Genomic DNA, 16,398 nt, shown 5'->3' with positions numbered 1-16,398 from the left:
AAGCCACCCATGTCGCAAGCAAGCTATGGCCCCAGTCTGAGAAGCCACAAACAAAGGCTCTTAGTGTACTGTACTATACAGTACTGTACAGTACGCGTGTTTAGGTGGAGGGTAAAAAACACAGTTTCCTGGTCTAGATAGACGCTGATGAAGACCTGCTAGGTCGATACATGTTGGTCATATTTTGTTGCCTTGCTCTAAAATAAATCTATACATTTTTTTCACTTAAGACGGAGTGCCTTGGAATTATTTTCTTTGCAAGTCTGCAGTTCACACCTTTTTTTGGCAAGCAGCACTTCTTTGGAAACCTTTTTTTTGTTCATACGTTCCTACCTGTGTCACCAAAGAGCACCTATCTATCAGAGCCACTGAATGATCCCTGCTGCGCTTATTTTTTTCTCTTTTTAAACAGTTTCCTGGTCAGTTTTTTAGGCACACAAGTTGACAGTTTGTGGTGAAGCACAAAAAGAAGAGAAATGTCTCTTTTAGAAGATCATCATCTTGTCCAGTCTCCTCCCAGTTCAGGGGCGTTGCTGGGAGCCCTTGTTTTCCTGCTGGTTCTCCTGTACCTGCTCTCCTCCTCCTCCTCCTCCTCTTCCCTGGAGGAACGGAGCAGGAGGAGGAAGGAGCCTCCAGGCCCCAGACCGTTGCCTCTGCTCGGTAACCTCCTGCAGCTGGATCTCAGCCGACCCCACGTCACCCTCTGCCATCTGTCCCAGACGTACGGGCCGGTGTTCACGGTCCACCTCGGGCGCAAGAAGGCGGTCGTCCTGGCGGGATACGAGACGGTCAGACGGGCTCTGGTCGACCGCGCCGACGAGTTCGGCGACAGAGAGAGGTCACGCCGCTGTTCCACGACTTCAACAAAGGCCACGGCATACTCTTCGCCAACGGCGAGTCCTGGAAAGAGATGAGGCGCTTCGCCCTGACCGGCCTGAGAGACTTCGGCATGGGCAGGAAGACGAGCGAGGAGAAGATCGTGCGGGAATCCCGTCACCTGATCGCCCGCGTTCGAGAAACACGAAGGCGGAGCCTTCGATCCGGCCCCGGGCGGTGCGCTTACGCCGTCTCCAACGTCGTCTCGGCCATCGTCTACGGCGACCCGGTTCGACTACGCCGACCCCGTGTTCCGGGCGATGGTGCGGCAGAGACCACGAGGCCATACGTCTGTCGGGATCGGTCGCCGTTCAGCTGTACAACGTGGCTCCCTGGCTGGGCCCGTGGATACCGACCCGGAGGACCCTGATGGAGATCGTGGAGGACAACAGAGAGGACATAAAGAGGATGATCGCGGGTCTGAAGGAAACCCTGAACCCTCACGCTCTCAGAGGCTTCGTGGATTCCTTCCTGGCAGTGGTGGAAAGTAACTAAGTACATTTACTTAAGTACTGTACTTAAGTACAATTTTGAGGTATTTGTACTTTACTTGAGTATTTCCAATTTCCATTACTTTTACTTCTACTCCAACTACATCTCAGAGGCAAATATTGTACTTTTACTCCACTACATTTACTTGAAAACTTTAGTTACTAGTTACTTTTCAGATGTAAATTATGATATAATGAAACATACATTAACCACTTTAGCCCTATTTTATACCTAGGCTATTTGAAAATAGCAGATCTACAAGCTCACAACGCGTCGCAGCGCGACGCGTTGTGAGCTTGTAGATCGGCTATTTTCAAATATTTAGTACTTTTACTTTTGATACTTTAAGTACATTTTGATGCCAATACTTTAGTACTTTTACTCAAGTAAATTTTGAATTCTGGACTTTTACTTGTAACAGAGTAGTTTTATATCGCAGTATTGATACTTTTACTTAAGTAAAACACTTGAGTACTTTTTCCACCACTGCTTCCTGGTGAGGAAGAAAAGCCTGGAGGATTCCGGAGTCGCGGATTCCCACTACCACGACGACAACCTGCTCTACAGCGTGTACAACCTGATCGGGGCCGGCACCGACACCACGGGAAACACCGTCAGGTGGGGTCTGCTGCTGATGGCCAAGTACCCCCAGCGTCCAGGAGGAGCTTCAGGAGGAGCTCGGCAGGGTGATCGGATGCCGTCAGGTTGCTGGCAGAGGACAGGAAGAACCTGCCCTACACCGACGCCGTGGTCCACGAGACCCACAGGGTGGCCAACATCGCTCCCATGTCCGTCCCTCACGTCGCCAGCCGAGACGCAGTGGTGGAAAGTAACTAAGTACATTTACTCAAGTACTGTACTTAAGTACAATGTTGAGGTATTTGTACTTTACTTGAGTATTTCCAATTTCCAATACTTTTACTTCTACTCCACTACATCTCAGAGGCAAATATTGTACTTTTACTCCACTACATTTATTTGAAAACTTTAGTTACTAGTTACTTTTCAGATATAAACTATGATATAATGAAACATACATTAACCACTTTAGCCCTATTTTATACCTAGGCTATTTGAAAATAGCCGATCTGCAAGCTCACAACGCGTCGCATCGCGACGCGTTGTGAGCTTGCAGATCTGCTATTTTCAAATATTTTAGTACTTTTACTTTTGGTACTTTAAGTACATTTTGATGCCAATACTTTTGTACTTTTACTCAAGTACATTTTTAATTCTGGACTTTTACTTGTAACAGAGTATTTTTATATTGCAGTATTGGTACTTTTACTTAAGTAAAGAATTTGAGTACTTTTTCCACCACTGTGGGAGAGCCCGCGCGCGTTCGACCCCCCGTCACTTTTTGGACGAGGAAGGCCGCTTCGTCAAGAGAGACGCCTTCGTGCCCTTCTCGGCGGGTCGCAGGGCGTGTCCCGGAGAGAGCCTGGCCAGGATGGAGGTGTTCCTGTTCCTCGCCTCTCTCCTCCAGCGCTTCCGGTTCTCCCCCCCGCCCGGGGTGACGGAGGAGGAGCTGGATCTGACCCCGGCCGTGGGCTTCACTCTCGGCCCCTCGCCTCATCGGCTGTGCGCTGTCACTAGACTCTGAATCTATAGGATACGTCTTCTTACTGGGCTGTTTTCCCATATATTATCCTCGTTGTCGGGTGGAAACCTTTGTTTGTCCAAAACTGTTACTTATCAGCAAATGTAAAAAGAAAAAAACGTGTTCCAATGAATCCAATGTAGTCATTATTTAGTCACACATGAATAAAATAAAATGAAATAATTCAAACAATTGTGAAATATTGTGAGGTGAATATTTTTGCCTGTAATGACATGCCCAGTGCTTACATTGTTTTCTTTTTAATGAAGAATTGATTTTGTGCATATGTGTGTGTACTGTACGTGCGTGTGTGTGCGGGAGCTGAACAGAAGGTGCAGGGCCGTGCAGAGAATAGTTGAATTGATGGTGTGTGTGTGTGTGTGTGTGTGTGTGTGTGTGTGTGTGTGTGTGTGTGTGTGTGTGTGTGTGTGTGTGTGTGTGTGTGCGTGTGTGTGTGTGCGTGTTTGCGTGTTGGAGCTGAACAGGATGGCAGACTTGAAGAAGTATTTTTTTCCAACCGAAACATGCATCCGTTCCCACCTCTACGCCCTTATTGGTTGCACTTTTTTCTGCAAAATATGTGAAATATGCGCAAAAGTTGTGAAATATGCGGAATCATGCAAAAAGTTGCGAAATATGTAAAAATATGCGAAAAGTTGCGAAATTAGCGGGGGTCAATCATAAATTGACCCCCCGCATAATCTGTGCCATTTGGCTGATTATGCGATAACTTATGCGATCGCATATTTCTGGAGGGTCTATGACTCATCTTTGTAGGAGCTGAACAGGACATGCTGCAGTGGAGTAGTTTAACCCATTAATACCTGGAACGCATCTGTGTCACTTTAGATTTCTTTGGCTATTCAAAAATAGCAGATCTGCAAGCTCGTAGCGCGGCACCGAGTGCCGCGCTACGAGCTTGCAGATCTGCTATTTTTGAAAAATCGCGAAAAAATATTTTTAATATTTTTTTCAAAAAACTGTTAGGATTTAGATTTTTTTTAAGGAACGCATCTGTGTCACTTTAGATTTCTTTGGCTATTCAAAAATAGCAGATCTACAAGCTCATAGCGCGGCACCGAGTGCCGCGCTACGAGCTTGCAGATCTGCTATTTTTGAAAAATCGCGAAAAAATATTTTTAATATTTTTTTCAAAAAACTGTTAGGATTTAGATTTTTTTTTAAAGAATCGCCTCAGGTCTTAATGGGTTAACTGACTCTGTGTGTGTGTGTGTGTGTGTGTGTGTGTGCGTGTGCATGCCCGTGTGTGTGTGTGTGTGTGTAGGAGCTGAACAGGACGTGCAGAGCCATGCAGCAGAGGGTGGTGGAGCTGATCTCACGCGTGTCCAACGAGGAGGTGACGGAGGAGCTGCTGCACGTCAACGATGACCTCAACAACATCTTCCTGAGATACGAGAGGTACGCCCTGACCCACACACTGACCTCTGGCCTCTGACCTCCAGGGGGAGGGGTTGGGATCCTTAGAATCTCAACGGTTTCCGGTTCCTTAAAGGGATAGTTCACCCCCAAAAAAACATTTTTTTTCCTATTGATTAGTCAATAATTTGATGACCAGCGGACCGGTAGGCAGCGGTTCTGGTAGGAGACACAAAGGAGACTCTTTGTGTCTCCTACCGAAACCGCTGCCGGTCACCAAATTATTGGCTTAGGAATGAGACACAAACTAAAAGATATCCATGAATTCAAGTCTCCATGGGGTGACTAATCCATAGAAAAACAGTCATCGTAGAAAAAAAAGTAATTTTGGGGGTGAACTATCCCTTTAATGATTCCCGCTTACTTGAAGAGGTTCCAAATAGACCCTTATACTGTAGGTCTGTAACCCTCAGAGTTATCGTGGTCCTTGAAATAAAAAAAAAAGCTTGAGAACCACCAGTATAGACCGCCGAAGTCTGACGTCATTTACACATCCTTTGTTTGTCTACCTGGTTCGCAGTTTTCCACCCCCGTTCTGAATCCCATAGACGTATTTAATATCGCGTCAAATAAGAACTGTGTTCCAAAAATAAACAAATGACCACGGCGGGTTGACTCTTATGGATATGAAGCATCAACTGACGGTGAGAAAACGCTAATGTTACTTCCGCCGAATTAGTTACATTTTCGCCAGAAACAGACTGTATCAAATATAAGTGACTGACTATCATAAACGATACAGAACCCCCTCCCTGACAATAACGCCGACACGCGGTGTTTATTTTTGGACCACAATTCTTATATGAGACGATTCTAAGATGACCCAATGTTATTCTCCATAGAGAAATTACTTCCGCAAACCTGGGGATGAACGAGTCACGTCAGGACTTCGGTGCTCTATTGTAATTGTATAGCAGACGTGATGAAGTCCACATAACCAGCTCTGTGATAAAACCGGTTCCAGAAACGGTTCCAAATGTGATGGAACCCATTCCAGTTCCCCTAATGTTGGATCCGGTTATTCCGGTTTCTGGATCCCAACCCTATAGCCGGACGTCTCGGAAAATCCACAGCCAGCTGTCACCTAAATATTTCAGATACATTAAACTCATCGATGAGAGAAGATATCCATTTATTTTCACATCTCCCCTTTGCACACCTAAAAAAAAACAAATAGAGTAGCCACTTATTTTTACTCTTTTTTTCCCCCAGCCAATTTATTCTTTATGTCAATTAACCCCCCCCCCACACATGGCAGGCGGTTCCTGTATTGACGGGACTACAAAGAAAAGAAACGAAGAAGAGTAGAGAGAACCTATCTGTATACAACCTCCTCCTCCTGACCTCCTGACCTCCTGACCGCCTGAACAACCATTACGGCTGCTTTCGAGAACGGTTCCAACCACGGCCATCCGCTGAACCGCACCCATACATCCATCAGCTACAGCAGCAGCCCCGCCCGGGGAGGCCAGCCCATGAACCATCTCAGAGACGTGCGCACAGCCTCCAGACGAGTGAACACATATATATACGCAAGGCGGCGGAACTCGAACCGGATCTCGGGGCCCGCGTCTTAAAGACCACGTCGTGCAGACCAGCTTGGCGGGGGCAGACACATTTTGAACTCTCCCTCTCCCAGGCTGTGGTCCTCGCGGGCTTCAAGATGTTCCATCAGTGATGGTGACAACATCCCCAAGAAATCCAAGGTGACGTGTCTGAATGACTGGAGTCATGGTCAGCTAAATGCTCTTTGAGAGACTGGTGGTGAGAGACTATGCAACGGCTGCCATCATGGCTCTTCACAGCCCGTCCTCTCGCACATTGGACGACAAGTAGCTGAAGGACAAGTATGTGTTGTTGGTGGACTAACAGCTCGGCTTTCAACACCCGTAGTCTGTCAGCAAGGCTTGACATAAAGCCCAGAACAGTGTTGATTTCGTCGACTAAAACTATGACGAAAAATGTTGGTCGACTACCTTTTTTCACTGACGAAAACGAAATAAAAACTAAATAAAAACTAAGCTATGATGACTAAAACTAAGACTAAATATATTGACAATTTCGTCAATAAATAAAAACTAGACTAAAATGTTAGTGAGGGATCTAGTGGAGAAGAGATCCAGTAGAACTAAAAGACAAGTCATTTTATGTTTGGTTGCGCTCGGGTGTTGCGCAACGCGACGTGTTGTGAGCTTGTAGATCGGCTATTTTCGGCATGCAGCTATGTGAAAATCAGCTATTTTGATGCCATCAAGGCCTGCCAAAATATTTTTTCGAATGAAAATCGTATGATATTTAGTCGATTAAAACTAGACTGAAACTAAAACATTTCAGATGACTAAAATATGACAAAAACTAAATGGAATTGTATTTAAAAGACTATGACTGAAACTACATCAAAATTTGCTGTAAAGATCAACACTGGCCCAGAGACCTCGGGCTGCACTCAAGCCTGTACGACTGGATACTAGACGTCCTGACGAAACACTCCCATGGTGGTTAGAATGGACGACATCACATCTGACCCCCTGACCCTCAACACAGGACCGCCCCCCACGCACCCACCCACCCAGGGATGCGTGGGTGGGGCTCCAATGTCGTTATCATCAAGGACGCTGACGGCATTCCTATCAGGAAGGAGGTCAGTTGACTGTCAGTCTGGTGAAAGGAGAACAACCTCAACGACCTCAACGTAAACAAGACCAAGGAGCTGATCGTGGAAGCCGAGGAGAGAGAGCACACACACACACACACACACACACCTATCTTCATCGATGGAGTTGCAGCTTTTCTTTTTTGTGCACCTTATGTCTACTCATGCAGACACACCTGCCACTATGTGGACCTACCCCAATGTGTTACTACTTTCACACCTTATGCTTAAACCTCATGTAAGAAGCGGCTTGCTACTGTAGCTCCTAATGCATTGAAGGAGGCATGAGCTCAGTTCCGGGCTCTCCCTAGGCTGGCAGAGGGAGAGTAGTGCCCAGGACTACAATTAGGCAATTTTGCCCTGGGTGAAAAAATGGGTTACAATTATTTATTTTTTAATCGTGTACATACTGTATCTGCTGCTCTTATGCTGTAGTGTGTATATATATGTAGATATCTTGCTATTTTTACGTTTCCCGTTGACATGCTTATTTAATGTTAGATGTTCTTCTCCCTGCCTTCCCCTCATTTTTTTCTTCATCTCCCTTTCTGGAAAACAACTAAAATGATGGAGCTCATACGCAATTCAAAATTTCACCATTTTTTTTTTTTTACAACTGTAAACCAGCGATGTGACAATAAAGCTGATTCTGATTTGATTCTGATTCCGACATCTCTGTGTCGTCACCGCTCTCGTGTCTTACTGCCTCACCTGCCAATGAGGAGCCTCCACCGGGAGGATGTAGCACCTCCGTCCTTCTCCCCCCCCCCCCGCCCGCTTACAGACTCCGCCCCCAGCCTGTAGGAACCCGTAGCTTAGCGACAAATATACTACCCGCCCGGCACACATATAGAACACGTATAGACGCTCAGCCAAGCCAGAATGCATGGTGTTGGATTCAAACCGTAGTCTCCGTGGTGGTGGACAGGTACTTCAAACCTTACTCTTTCAAAGTTATAAATCTCACAATATTTCATCCATTTTGAGCTTGCAGATCTGCTACTTTTTATGCTAGGAAGATCAAGTGGGGTGTTAACCCATTAAGACCTGAGAAGATTCTTTAAAAAAAATCTAAATCCTAATAATTTTTGGAAAAAAATCAAAAAAATATTTTTTCACTATTTTTCAAAAATAGCAGATCTACAAGCTCATAGCGCGGCATTGAGCTTGTATATCTGCTATTTTTGAATAGCCAATGAAATCTAAAGTGACACAGATGCGTTCCAGGTATTAATGGGTTAATTAATTTACGAAAAAAACACAAAAAGTTAAAAGTCTTTGCTTCTGGGGATTCTACAAATGTCTTCTAAATCTTCTAAACAGTTTATTTGAAGAAAAAAAAACGTATGTTGCTATACATCAGTGGTTCTCAAACATTTTTCATGTCGAGGTCAAAATTATATGTATTTGGCCGCCGACCCCCATCTCAAAATATTTAGTTCCAGGGCAAAGATTTGAGTTACAAATGTTCGCATTAAAAATATATATTTTCAAAGATTTGCAAATATTTTCACGATAAAAAAAAAAAAGGAGATCTACAAGCTCATCGGCGGCACCAAGCCTGTATATCTGCTATTTTTGAATAGCCAAAGAAATCTAAAAATGACACAGATACGTTCCCGGATTCCCGAATGGCTTAAATAACACTGGAAGGCCACGGCTTTCCTTTTGTCTTCTCTCGCCCCACAGATACGAGCGCTACAGATCCGGAAGAGCCGCGCAGAACAACGGGGTGAGTTCACTTTCAAAGGATTCTTCCAAACATCTCATAATACAGCATAGCTGCTACCTTGTTCTTTTCTCTCAGCGTATTTTAAATTAATGTCGTCTTGCATTCAAAATGCACTTCTGTATTTGCTTTGCCTCGGGCAACTTTCACTAGCATTATTATTGCTCCCATTGCATTTCTCTTTTATTTAACCGTTTAACGGGGGAAATCTGCCGACACAGTAATATGATAATTCCAACTGCTTACTGTAAAATTAGCAGATGATATAAATAAATAATGGCATCCGGCGCAAACTAGCTTGGAGAACGTGGTGTCAACTTTGGTTGAGTGGCGCGCAGCCCGCTGAAAATAGCCGATCTACAAGCTCACAACGTGTCATGTTGCCTGCGACGCGCTGTGAGCTTGTACATCGGCTATTTTTCCGCAACCGAGTATAAATCTGCTCGGCTAAAACTGGTCGGCTGTATGTGGAACAGCATGGATAAAGGTTTAGAAAGATGATGCCAAAATATCATGTCTGTGTCATTTTAGATTTCTTTGGCTATTCAAAAAATAGCAGATCTACAAGCTTGTAGATCTGCTATTTTTTTTTTAATCGTGAAAATGTGTGCACATCTTTGAATATATATATATTTCTTTTAAGTGAACATTTTTAACTAAAATCTTAGCTTCTGGGGGGGGGATCAAAATATTTTGAGATGGGGCTCCGCGGCCAAATACATAATTTTGGGGGGATCCTTGACATGAAAATGTTTTGAGAACCACTGAACATAGTTTTTTTTTTTTTAAACTGTTAGGATTCAGAAGACATTTGTAGACTCCCCCAGAAGCAAAGAATTGAGTTACAAATGTTCGCAAAAAACAAAAACGTATACGTATCCAAAGATTTGCACAAATGTTCACGATTTAAAAAAAAATATATAGCAGATCTACAAGTTCATAGCGCCGCGCTATGAGCTTGTAGATCTGCTATTTATTTTATGCTGTTTCACAAATCACAGATTTTCTTTGCTTTAATCCACGTGATCATCCAGACACACTGTAGCAGCTACTGTAGCAGGACACAGTCGTGTTGAACTGCAGCTACAGTGTAGCTGCAGTTCAACATGACTGTGTCCGCCAGTAAACCTGCTCAATGTCAATGTGTGTCAATGTGTGTCAATGTGTGTCCATGGGAACGTCCCTTCTTTTACACTGCATGCTGTCTCTTTTTTCTTTTGGGTCAATATTTACCCCTCTTGCTCTTGTCTGTTTTGTGTGGCGGCCAGCTGATGCAGGCAAGTATGACAGACATAGTGGGGGACTGGCGGTCAAAAAGCCCAGCCTGGGGGACAGCCTGGGGGACAGTCGACTGAACGCTGGTGACACCCGGACAGATGTTGACACATCATGTCGTAACATTGACTCATGTCAACGTTACGGACCACCATCTAGTGACACTAGACTAGACGCCCCCCCCCCCCCTCCCCCCCACCACCACCCCCCCCATGTCACTTCCAGTCACCGAGCGTCTCTGTAGAACCAATGTTTTAAAGGGATAGTTCACCCAAAAAAAAATATTTTTCAACCCCATGGAGACTCATGGATATTTTTTTTCGCATTCCTTAGCCAATAATTTAATGACCAGCGGACCGGTAGGCAGCGGTTCCGGTTGGAGATACAAAGGAGACTCTTGGTGTCTCCTATACCGGAACCGCTGCCGGTCATAAAATTATTGGCTTAGGAATGTGACAAAAACTAAAAGATATCCATGAATTCAAGTCTCCATGGGGTCACTAATCCATAGAAAAAATAAGTCATTTTGGGCGTGAACTATCCCTTTAAAATATTCAACACCAGAAATTGTGATCCCAATGTGTTGCCTCCAAATCCCCCCCCCCCCCATCCCCTTAGCACTGACCTATAAACTATAGCCAATAGCTCTAGTCTGCTGCAGATTTCGATTTTGAAGAGTGTGAAGGGTGAACATGCACGTCATATCATTTTCATCATGTTTAACCACATGAACCCTAGCATCCCTATTCTAAAAATGCTCACTGTGAGCTTGTAGATCAGCTTTTTGGGGGCGAAGAGATTTAGTGTAGAGGGGAAAAAAAGTCTGGGACCAAGCATAGACCCATGGGGGACCCCGGTAAACGTAAGTATATTTACAAACGGGAGACATCTGAGTGTCAAAGAGCCCTTTGGGAACTTCAGTGGAAAGTCAGCGGAGAATCTAAGCCTGGTCAGGGAGAAAGGGGGGCCATTTGGCCAGGTGTGAAATTGCATACCAGGTGTGAAATGGTGTAATTTCACACCTGACAAATCAGACACGACAACGGAGGCAAAATAATATTTTACGGAGAAAATATCAGGGAAGTGTAAAGGCTTTAAGACAAAGTGCTTATGAGAGCTGATTACTTGGGGGAGGTGAAGAATTCTAAACTTTAAGAAGTGGTTCTCAAACATTTTCGTGTCAAGGACCCCCACAATGATATGTATTTGGCCGCGGACCCCCATCGATTTAAAAAAAATTGCAGATCTACAAGCTCTGAGCTTGTAGATCTGCTATTTTTGAATAGCCAAACTATAAAATATGGTTAAAATGATTGTGACACTATGTTAACAAATTTAGCTGGGGACCCCCTGGTACCCCCCCCCCCTCCCCCCAAGGACCCCTGGGGGACCCCACTTTGAGAACCAACGCTATAAAAGGCCTGATTTCAGTAGCTGTTGTACTCATTCATTCATCAAGTGGTTTATCAATCAGAGTAGAAATGAATGAATGAATGAATAAATTAAACGCACCATTCCTCCCGTTTTAGATGTTGAGCGAGGCCACGGAGGACAACCTGATAGACCTGGGCCCCGGCTCCCCGGCCGTGGTGACCCGTCGGACCACCGCCAGCCCCCAGCACCACCAACCCACCGCCGCCGCCGCAGTGGCGGGGGTGGCAGGGGCTTCGGCCTCCTCCCCCGCCCGGGTCAACCCAGCAGCAGCAGCATCCCCGGCCACGCTGTCAACCACCCTGGCTGGACTGGGTAAGGCCCTACAGTATTTCAAGTACAGCTAAGTACATTTACTCATGTACTGTACTGTAATTTGAGGTATTTCAACTTAATACTGGAGTATTTCCAATTTTCAATACTTTTACTTCTACTCCACTACATCTCAGAGGCAAATATTTTACCCCACTATAATTATTTGAAAACTTTTAGTTACTAGTTACTTTGTAGACCTTGACTATTATTACCAAACATACATTAACCCTATATACATTTCGGCCATTTGAAAATAGCCGATCTACAAGCTCACAATGCGTCGCGATGCGACGCATTGTGAGCTTGTAGATCTGCTATTTTCAAAAGATTTGTATACAATTGAAAACTTGTGAAATGGGACATTCTGCATAATGAGTACTTTTTTACTTTTGGTACTTTAAGTACATTTTGATGCCAATACTTTTGTACTTTTACTCAAGTAAATTTTTAATTCCGGACTTTTACTTGTAACAGAGTATTTCTACATTGCAGTATTGATAAGTAAGTTAAAAAAAAGAGTACTTATTCCACCACTGACGCGCACTCATGCACGCACACATGCACGCACGCCACACACACACTTATGCACACACACACACACACACACACACACACACACACACACACACACACACACACACACACACACACACACACACACACACACACACACACACACACACACACACACACACACACACACACAGAGCAGTCTCTGTAGACAGGTGAAGGGCAACAGAGGGTAAAGAGGACTCATAATCTGGCTACTAATTGGAAGGAAGCCCAGTTTCATAACTCACAGTTAATGACCCCCCCGACCACACACACACACACACACACACGCACACACACACACACACACACACACACACACACACACACACACACACACACACACACACACACACAGTGCTGGCTCCCTTGTTGACCTGGAGAAAACCCCCCTATCGCCTCGCTCTCTGGCCGAGCCTCAGAGAGACATTACAGCCTCATTTATACGGGCTGGCAGTTTGGGTCGGCCGAGGGGAGGCTGAGTGGGGAGAGAGAGAGAGAGAGAGCGAGAGAGAGAGAGAGAGAGAGAGAGAGGCCTTCTGGGAATCGGGGGGGGGGTCACCGGTTCAACCCTCCTCTTGGCCAGTGGTTCTCAAACCTTTTTTTTATTTCAATGACCTCCCATAACTCTCAGAGTTAACAGACGTGTAAGGGTCCATTTAGAGCATACATGGGCAACTGGCGGCCTGGGGGCCACATGCGGCCCCCACCTTCACTTAATGCGGCCTGCAGGTTAACATCGGAATACTGATATATTATTGATTTCAGCTGTTATGATTGCTAACATGACCCGCTTGAATTACTTCAGTTTATATTAGTACCTTAATGACTAGTATAAACATTCTATTCTAGTCTTTTTTATGTCCAATGTATTTGTATTTAACTTAATAAAGTTAATATAAGTATAACTAAATGCATTTGAAATTAAATGAAAATGATACTTTTCAGGATTCCAATTCAAAAATAACAAAAACAAAATCAGGATTTCAATTAAAAAATACTTTTGTTTGACATAGTATGGTGAAACACTAAGAATACCCGACAGTATATGCAATGTGGCCCTCTGGAGTGAGTGTGGAATATATAGTGGCCCTTTGATGATGGCCCTCCATCATCAAAGTTGCCCACCGCTGATTTAGAAGAACCCTGGACCCCACTTTGATACCCCCCCCCCCCCAAGCCCCCATGCACTCATCTGAGCCATCTGAGCAGCCGTCTGTTGGGTGCAGCCTTAAAAGTAGTTTCCCCTCCCCTTGGGCACCAGAAAATACTCCTTTTCCCTTTCCCTATCATAACGGTTTTGTTTGCTGAAAAGACCTGAGCAGCTTGTAGATCTGATCTTTTCCCGCAAGCGACACAGTCGGGCACGGTTACGGAGGCTGTTGTCTTGTCATTGTTTTAAATCAGTGGTTTTCAACCAGTGGTCCGGGGACCACCAGTGGTCATTGGGGGGGTACCAGGGGGTCCCCAGCAAAATGAGTTAAGATAGCGTCACAATAATTTTTAACCACTTAGCTTTGGCTATTCAAAAATAGCAGATATACAAGCTCACCATGAGCTTGTAGATCTGCTATTTTTGAAAAATCTTGAAAATATCTTTGAATATATATAATTTTTAAAGCGAACATTTTTAACTCATATCTTTGCTTCTGGGGGTCCCTGGCACAAAACATTTTCAGTTGGGGGTCCGCGGCCAAATGTATATCAATTTAGGGGTCCTTGGCATGAAAAAGGTTGAAAACCACTGTTTTAAATGACTTACTATATTACTCCTTTATTCTCTCTTTTCTCTCCCATTCCTCCAGACGTGGGAGCAGACAGTGTGAGCGGCACCCTGGCCAGTCTGTCGGCTCCCGCCCAGAACCGGGACGACTTTGACATGTTCGCCCACACCAGAGGAAGCTCCCTGGCGGACCAGCGCAAGAAGTAGGTGTCTCCATCTCTGCCTGGTACTAGCCTGGTAAACCCCTCCCTCCGGATATGTCATTTCCATTTGATATCAGGAGTGAGTCTGGCCCGCAGGCCTGTCTGGGCGTTTCTGCGGGGTGTTCATAACATGAACTCTCCAATCAGCGTCCTCGCTCATTGTTCTGTGATTGACAGCGGAGGTAGGCCAATCAGGTGGAACCCGAGTGAACCCGAATGGAGCCGAGTGCAGCCGACAAAAATGGAACGGGCCGCTCTCAAACTTCTTTTTTGAGGCACGGAATTTATTTTTAACTCATTCACTGCCAGGCTTATTTCAAGCTTGTTGATCCATGTGCCACAGGCAGGAAAAATGGAAAAATTTGATTGTTTACATTTTAACATTGAAGTGGATGGAGCATTAACTTTTTGAAAATCGTTTTCTCCTAGTTCCTTTGAGATAAAAAAATAATAATAATAATAAAAAAAATATTTTGAAAAAAAAAAATTGTTTTAGGTGACGTCAAAAGACGTCATTGGCACTAATGGCACACTGAAAACGGCCGTCAAAAGACGTCATTGGCACTCAATGAGTTAAGATATCGTTCGGATAGAATTTAGTTGTTTAACTTCATATATGTGGTCAATTAATCATGACAGAGCCTATTTACAAATACAAATTTAGAGAACCGTCAGGGGCGGGCAGTGACACGCATGTATCCGAATAAAGCAACCTATTTTCGGCATGGCCCTTTCAAAAGTCCCCCCTGCGTCACGTTGTCTGGTGGTCGGGGAAACAAACTTCTGATTGGCTGAAGGGGAACGAACTGCTGATTGGCTGAAGGGGTTGTCAGTCAACGGTATTACTCCCGCCCAGCTCCAGCCCACAGCCAGATTGCCCATACAGGCCTGTTAGGCCAGACCAATTCCTGAAATCAAATGCAAATGAGGTTTCCGGAAGGGTACCACCCTATGCCTGGTACCACCAGGTCTGGTACCACCCTAAACCTGGTACCACCAGGTCTGGTACCACCCTAAACCTGGTACCACCAGGTCTGGTACCACCCTAAACCTGGTACCACCAGGTCTGGTACCAAATGCTCCAAAATATTGACCAATCAACCTGGCGTCCCTAAAACTGCCAATTTACAAGCTCACAAGTATATAGGGCTTTTTTAACCACATAAAGCCCTATAGACTTCATTGACTGGAGTACCCCAGGGGTCTATACTTGGCCAACTCCTTTTTTTTCCCTCGACCAAATTGATTCGCCGAGAATAGCCGATATGCAAGCTTTGTAGAACGCTGAGTGTTGGCCTCATGATATGGACTCTAGAAGTGCTTCAGGAGATTTTATCTCTTCAAGTCATGATCTTATCTTGGACAATTGTTGATGTGATTAGATACCACTGTGATCTGTCTGCATCCCAACACTGTGTGTGTGTGTGTGTGTGTGTGTGTGTGTGTGTGTGTGTGTGTGTGTGTGTGTGTGTGTGTGTGTGTGTGTGTGTGTGTGTGTGTGTGTGTGTGTGTGTGTGTGTGTGTGTGTGTGTGTGTGTGTGTGTGTGTGTAGTGTAAAATACGAGGATCCTCAGGCTCTGGGAAGCTTGGCCTCTGCTTTGGATGTCAGGCAACACAACACTGGAGGGGTGAGTACACCAATGCATGCTGGGAATTGTAGTATATATAGTATATATATATATATATATACAGTATATCATTGCTGTCGGGCAGAAACCTCATATCTCCATAAGTTATGGTTTATTTTAGTAAATTAATGCTGTTCTTTGTCATAAAAGAGTGTCAAAGGAAATAGTTAAAACAGCACATCTAGAAGCTCACAGCAGCTTGTACTGTAGATCAGATATTATGTCATATTTGTTTATATTCAATAATAAAAAAGGGTTTCCAGCTGACAGTGACGATAACAGTGTGGCTTTCCTGCTCCAGTCTGCAGTTTGCTGTGGAGTGACATCACATGTGCAGTGGTGTAAAGTAACTAAGTACATTTACTCAAGTACTGTACTTAAGTACAATTTTGAGGTACTTTTACTTTACTGGAGTATTTCCAATTATCTATACTTTTGCTTCTACTCCACTACATCTCAGAGGCAAATATTGTACTTTTACTCC

The 16,398-nt window shown here is 44.6% G+C and overlaps 1 protein-coding gene and 1 pseudogene across 5 annotated transcripts in view; both read left to right on the top strand.

Moving 5' to 3' along the window:
- The window catches only part of tom1l2a (target of myb1 like 2 membrane trafficking protein a), a 78,865-nt gene that overhangs the window by 46,999 nt on the left and 15,468 nt on the right, over window positions 1–16,398 (top strand). For all 4 annotated transcript variants that reach the window (XM_080445922.1, XM_080445921.1, XM_080445920.1 and 1 more), the window contains exons 8-12: window positions 4,254–4,387; window positions 8,748–8,790; window positions 11,592–11,808; window positions 14,166–14,286; window positions 15,839–15,914. In XM_080445922.1, coding sequence (XP_080302048.1) covers window positions 4,254–4,387; window positions 8,748–8,790; window positions 11,592–11,808; window positions 14,166–14,286; window positions 15,839–15,914 — 591 coding nt within the window. The remainder of the gene's footprint in view (window positions 1–4,253; window positions 4,388–8,747; window positions 8,791–11,591; window positions 11,809–14,165; window positions 14,287–15,838; window positions 15,915–16,398) is intronic.
- LOC308098571 (cytochrome P450 2K1-like) lies at window positions 477–2,971 on the top strand (annotated as a pseudogene). The gene is made up of 3 exons: window positions 477–1,353; window positions 1,868–2,197; window positions 2,700–2,971. The product of its transcript is annotated as a cytochrome P450 2K1-like (transcript).

Source organism: Gymnoscopelus braueri, assembly GCF_963280865.1.
Source record: "Gymnoscopelus braueri genome assembly, chromosome: 13".
NCBI lineage: Eukaryota > Metazoa > Chordata > Actinopteri > Myctophiformes > Myctophidae > Gymnoscopelus > Gymnoscopelus braueri.
This window is presented reverse-complemented; position numbering and strand designations above follow the sequence as displayed.